Below are 6794 nucleotides of genomic sequence, written 5' to 3' on the forward strand. Positions count from 1 at the left end.
ACAATAGCTTTGAAAATAAGAATTCACCAGAGCTCGTATCTCTAGCTGCATATGTAGCAGAAGATGGCCTAGTCAGTCATCACTGGGAAGATTACTTCATATGTCCCAGTACAGGGGAACGCCAGGGCCAAGAAGCGGGAGTGGGTGGGTAGGGGAACAGGGTGGGGGGAGGGTATAGGGAACTTTCGGGATAGCATTTGAAATGTATATAAAGAAAATATCTAATTTTTAAAAAGTAAAAAAACAAAAACAAAAACAAAAAGAACAACAAGAATAACAACAACAATGACAAGAAAATGACAGAAAAAATATTTTCACTTTCCCAGAAGATATCAATTGCAAATAGTTCCTTGGTTAGGGGTGGGATTTTGGGCTGGCTCCTTTCTGCTTCTCTATAGCATTAGAATTTTTAATAATCTATGGCTTCTAGAAGGAACACTATCCCCTCATGCAGAATACTTCCAATCAAACTATTTCTTAACTTTTGATCAACTTGTAGGTTTCTATATGCTTTTTCATATACCTTTAGTGGAAAATTAAACTTAAGTTATAATTAAAAAAAAAAAGAATTCAACTGACACAAGATGCACACCTTTGATAGGCTCTCAGAGGGAAGGTCTGATCCGCCTTCCCCACAGCTAAGCCAGAATTGATAGAACTATGTCAGAAAAGAAGTTCAGAACACAGGCTCACTGTGGGGGGCATACTCTAAGTTCAGGGAGCCATGTCCATCTCTTAGAGGCAGCCCTGTGATGATCCGTTGGGACTTGGGAACCTGGTGATCTATCACACACATTTTGGGGACTATTTGTTATATAAGGTTTCAGGCTCCCGATCTTTGGTCTTCCACAATGGCTTAGCTAAGGGTCTTCTCATGACAGACAGTCTATCTACCTCAAATAGTGGTAGACATGGAAAAGAGCCAATGTGGTAGCCAGGTCTATGTCATCTGTGTGCATGGCAATCCCACTGACTGAAGAGAAGGAAGGTGACTTGGGCAGACATTCAGCCTGTGTCATTCCCTGAGTGAGAGGCTTTGGTACTTGAGGGGCATTTGTGGGCCAGCAGGAAGAGTAGCAGGTAAACTTGGGAGGACCTGTGACTAAGGCTCTCTTTGGTAGGGGAGTGCCTGGTACATTGAGTCATAGGTCCAGTGATAAATCTTCCTCAGATCAAGGGTTATGGCCAGTCCTCCTTTATCCCTAGGCATTTGCTTACTTGCCCTATCCACAGCTATGTTCCCAGGCTGGCTGGCTCTCATCTTCTTGTCTGTGCTGAGCTTGGATACCCAGGCCTTCAACAGCAAGCTTGTCAAGTGCTTTGAGGATCCCCAGTATGAAGAGCTGCTGCAGCTGGCTCGAAATGGACTGGGACAGACAGCCGAGAGGAAGCAAGTGGTGGTGATTGGGGCAGGCATGGCTGGGCTCACTGCTGCCAAGATCTTGCAGGACGCTGGCCACCAGGTATGTGATGGGGCAGGGGAGAATCTCTTGTGGGAAGATTAGGCTCTAAATAGGGAGGCAGCAGCTCAAGCTATGGACATTCCTTGGAGCTGGGGCCAAATGAAGCTCTAGGGTTCTAGGGTAGCTGGGGTAGGAGGGCAGATAAGCTTGCACAATAACAAAGGCCTAGCTTCAAAAAGAGGCAAGCAGAGGCTAGTGCTGTTGCTTAGTGATAGGGGGAGGAATGCCCTGTGGTATCCATCCTCAGTACTGAAAAAGGAAGGAAAGAAGGAAGGGAGAGGGGGAGGGATGGATGGAGGAAGGTGGAAGGGATGGAAGGTTGGAAGGAAGGAGGGAAGGATGGAGGGAAGGAGGGATGGAGGGAAGGAGGGAGGGAGGAAGAGATGGATAATGGAGGGATGGAGGGAAGAAGGATGGGAGAGAAGGAAGGAGGGAAGAAAGGAGGGAGGGGGAAGGGAGTCAGGGAAAAGGGAAGGGAAGGAAGAAAGGAAGGGAAGGATGAGGGAGGGAAGAGTGGGGAGGGAGAAGTGAATGGATGGATGGAGGGATGGAGGACTAGGAAGGGTAGTAAATCTGAGTCTGCCACAGGAGGGGAGGATGTTGTGTGGAGCGTATGTGACAAGCTCCATTGAGTTTATTAAAGAGCTGTCTTTCCAGGTGACTGTGCTGGAGGCCTCAGGGCGTGTAGGTGGCAGAATCGAGACTCACCGAGTTCCTGGAGCACACTGGTATATAGAGCTGGGTGCCATGAGGATCCCTATCAATCACAGGTACTCTTGAGGACAGTAGTGGCAAAGAAGGAAGGCTAGGATCAGGGCTGTCACACCAAGAGGCCAATGCAGACAGCAGTGGATGGATGGATGCCCAGAGGTTAGCATCTGACTCAACTCATTTGCCAGCTCCAGGACTGCCTAGGAGCCTCTCCCAGCCTTGGTGTTTAATCCATGTGAGAAGATAACTGTACTCAGTTTGTCTGCCAAGCAGCTTGGGCTGAGGACCCCAGACGACAGGTGGTCCAAGATAAACCTGCTGCAAAGTCAAAAGCAGTTTGAGTTTGTGGATGACAGGAAGCCTAGCTCCCTCCCAGTAGGACCTTTCTGAATGGGTGAGAAGTTTAGAGAATGCAGCTAGAAGGTTAGGGAGTGGTGAACATAGCCTCCAGGAAGAATGGCTCCAAGGACACACTCTAGGGACAGGGACACCTCTCACTGTGCCTCCAGGAACTGGAGTAGGCTCATTTGAAAATGAGGTTGCAGATTCCACACAAAGTGGCAGAGATCTCTGCCAGCATAGAAAGTCACTAGTAGGGAGTCTTGGTTTCATAGTTTGTAGTCTTGTGTGATAACCAAGGTCCCTAGCATCCCTTTCACGGGAGGAAGGGCCGGGGTGGTCTTGGTGAATTCAAGGCAGACAGGAAGTAAGCTCAGGGAGCAAGAGGCATTGTGCTGTTGGCTCTCAGAGCCTGAGGAGTCTCCAACTCCCTTCCACAGGCTTTCTCATGAGCTCATCAAAAAATTTGGCCTGATGCTAAAGGAATTCTGCCCTTGCAACAACCAGACCTGGGTGCTGGTCAACGGAGTTCGGCAGCGCTCGGGGGCAGTGCAGGCCGACCCTGGCCTGCTGGGTTACTCTGTAAGAGCTGATGAAGTGGGGAAGACAGCAGAACAGCTCTTTGATGCTTCGCTGAGAAAGGTAAGACAAAATGAGGGGAAACCCTCTTCCCTCAGAGCCACCTTGCAGAAACACCCTCAAGGTCTTCTGGTTCCCCAGGGAAGAGCTTTGATTCAACCTCAGATCCATGAGTACAGGAAGCCTACACCAGATTGGCCATTGTTGGCCTCCCTCCCTCTCGTGACTCTGTCCTGTGCCAGCCACTGGCTCTTCAGGGAGTGTATTCTCGGACCCCAGACATCCATGCATATACAGACATGTACGGAGTAGCTACCATGATATCATCATGGTGGGATGAGTTCATTGCAGAGAGAGACCTTCAAGCAGGACTCTGGGATTGGATGAATTGTGTAGCCTCTCAAAAATTATTTTGTGGACTCCCTTCTCCTCTCTATATTTCCAGAGACTCTTGTTCCCAGGTTGTTGTGAGTATTAGGTGACTGGAATATGTCTCAGTGATAAGATAGTGGCAGTCGCAGGACCAGTGCTTAGACCACAGTTGTCATCATGACTCAATGGGTTGTTAAGGAAGAACAATAAACAGTCTATCTGAACCGCCTGCCCACCTTTTTGCCTGGCCTCTCAGTGACCATGCCTTTGTCTCATCTGACCCATGGCCTGGAGGGACCCAGTATGATGAATGAGCTCAGTGGGAACAGAGAGAATTCCCTGGAGGCTTTTGCCCAGGTGTCCTCTAGTGCTGTTGGGCACACTCAGCTCAGGATCAGCCTGCCCAGTCTCTCTCAGCAGCTCTGTGAGGCCAGGCCCTCTGGCTCCTACATGCTTCATGGTTGCTTAGAAGACCACAGAAATGTCAATGCAGGAAAAGGCGGTAGTCTCCTCACAGGCAGGAACCTTAAGTCTGACAGGGGAGCCTGGACACCTAACTTTGCAAACCTGGTGTCTATTCAAGGAGAGGAGAGATTCCTACCATGCCAGTTTTAGGACACAATTCTGGATCCCAAGATTCATATAAAGTGTCACACATACACCACACACACACCCACACACACCACACACATACCACACATGCACACCACACACACAAACAACACAAACCACACACACCACACCACACGTACACCACATACCACACCACACACACACACATACACACACACACACCACACATGTATACCACACACACAAACAACACAAACCACACACCATGCACACACCATATCACCATATCATACACACACATACACCACACACACCACACAAACCACACACACATACATACACACACCACACAAACACACACACACCACACAAACACACACACACCACACAAACACACACACACACACACACATATCACACACACACACCACACATGTACACCACACACACAAACAACACAAACCACACACCATATCATCACCATATCACACACACACATACACTACACACACACCACACAAACCACACACACATACATACACACCACACACACACGCACACACACACTGTTGAACAAGCATGGTGCAGGTGCATGGATGGGACAGGGTTAACAATTGATGTGGGCTGACCCCCACTCACCACATGTCTGCCATGTCTTCTTCCCTCTTAGATTGTGGAAGAGCTGAAGAACAGCAGCTGCCAGGAGGTCCTGGAGAAGTATGACTCGTTCTCCACCAAGGTCAGTCCTGAGACTTTATGTCCCACTGTGCCCTGAGAGCCTGCAGTGGGACTGTCACCTGGGGCTGACTGCTGCACTTTACTGGTCTTCCCTGCCTGCCCTGAGAGGATGCTCCTGAAGGGGAGGAAGGGAAGAAGAGGGGGACAGGGAAAGAAGGATGGATGGAAGGAACTCGGCCCTGCAGAGGGCAGTCCAGGCTACTTTTTTAAAGCTTGCTGTATCAAAGAGTCCTCCATAATACCTGCCGAATCAGAGGCAGACAGAGATGTGGGAAGCCTTGGACAGGCGTGTGCTGCTTAATGTTTCAAAAGTCACAATGCTTACTTGCATATTGTGGTGTCACTTGGCTCCATACTCGCTGGGGACCACTGTTAAAAGTTTGAAAACATCTTTCGTAACACATGACCACAGTGAAAAAGCAGGAAAGGCTGGGGCTGTGGGTATAGCCCACTGGTATAAGAGCTGAGGCCCTGAATTCAGTCTCCTGCACTACAGACACAAAAACAGAAGGAGAGTTTCTGATGTAGCCCTGACTGGAGGCTGTTGGCTCACGGGTCCTGGAGCCAGCCCACCCATGGGCCTGTGAGAGGAGGATAATAGGTATAGTTTAGTTGATCCTGAGATAGAAGCTGATAGTCCGTCTCAGGTCCTGACCATTCTAAGTAGGCTGTGGTTTGCCTCTGTGGGCTGTTTGCTTCAGACGTTGGGTGGATCAAAGGCTGTTGTCACATGTAGTCTGACCACTGCATACTCAAGGAGAGAGAGGAGTCAGAGAATAAAGACAAGTCAGAGATGGACAAGGCCCACATCCACTGTAACACACACCCAGACTTGGGGCACAGACAAGCTCTCTGAACCTTGATATTGACAGTCCTATCCATGGAACTGGCTTCTCTTCAGGCATCCTGGTGTTGCTGTTCCTAGAATTTCTCAGCCCTACAGTTTTACTCTAGTTTAAACGAGTATGTTGAATAGAGGCATTTTCCCCCCAACCAGTAATACCCAAATATTCTGTCAGGTTCTTTCAGTGCCTGGCCTTTAGCCCTGCCTGCGCTGGTGATGGGGACCAACTCAGCCCCGGGCAAACTAGATGGTCATCCACTCTAGCTAGAGAAGCCATTCCAGCCAGCTTTGTCATGTCTATGATGGCTTTATCTGAGACAATGAGCAGAGACAAAACATAGGGTACAATCAGGGCAACAGGTGCACCAAGAGCCAGCACTGAGGTCACTTGCTGATGGAGCAGCTGGTCAGCAGGTGATGGGGCAGGAGTGGGAGGTTGGGGGCAGGGTGAGATGTTTTTGGTCCTTAGATTCTTCTGAGAAGTCAGGCTGGGTCTACATGGATGGGCATGGAGACCGTGTCAGCTTTCCCATCTAACAAAGCAGGACTCTTTTGCCACTATCTGAAAGGATTGCAGGGATTAAAGGCTAAGAAGAGAGTCTGTAGGCTGAAAACTATACCAAGTATAGTTATTTTCCCCGTAGACAAAGGGGATCATCTCTGGACACATATATAAGATAGCTTTGGGGCCCAGAGTGTACATGCCTGTCCTACCCTATCCAGGTCTGTTCCTTGCTCTCCTTGGGTAGAAAGCAAGCGCTCACATGTTGTCTCCCTGTACATTCTCACCTGCTTGTCTTATTTCCTCACACCCGAGGACAGGAGTACCTGATCAAGGTGGGGAACCTGAGCAGAGGGGCCGTGCAGATGATCGGTGACATGCTGAACACAGACTCTGGTTACTATGAGGCCTTTACAGAGACCCTGCGTGGTATCATCTCCTTTTTCCAAGATCCCCGGTGAGAAATGGGGTCACTAGTTACTGATGAGGATAGTAGTGAAGTGGGGGGGAGTGGAGGCTAAGACACCAGTAGGAAATCCTCCCCACTCCAAGAATGGGAAGCCAGGTCATAGCATTCAGGAGGCAGAGGCAGATGGATCTCTCTGACTTTAAGACTAGTCTCAAAAAAGAAAAGAAAAGAAAAGAAAAGAAAAGAAAAGAAAAGAAAAGAAAA

The 6794-nt window shown here is 49.0% G+C and overlaps 1 protein-coding gene across 1 annotated transcript in view; it reads left to right on the forward strand.

Moving 5' to 3' along the window:
* Nucleotides 1–6794, forward strand: part of LOC110304492 (L-amino-acid oxidase-like) — a 22189-nt gene that overhangs the window by 12670 nt on the left and 2725 nt on the right. Inside the window, exons 4-8 of the mRNA XM_021175916.1 lie at nt 1234–1463; nt 2121–2233; nt 2954–3155; nt 4708–4776; nt 6442–6578. Coding sequence (XP_021031575.1) covers nt 1234–1463; nt 2121–2233; nt 2954–3155; nt 4708–4776; nt 6442–6578 — 751 coding nt within the window. The remainder of the gene's footprint in view (nt 1–1233; nt 1464–2120; nt 2234–2953; nt 3156–4707; nt 4777–6441; nt 6579–6794) is intronic.

Source organism: Mus caroli, chromosome 11 (assembly GCF_900094665.2).
Source record: "Mus caroli chromosome 11, CAROLI_EIJ_v1.1, whole genome shotgun sequence".
NCBI lineage: Eukaryota > Metazoa > Chordata > Mammalia > Rodentia > Muridae > Mus > Mus caroli.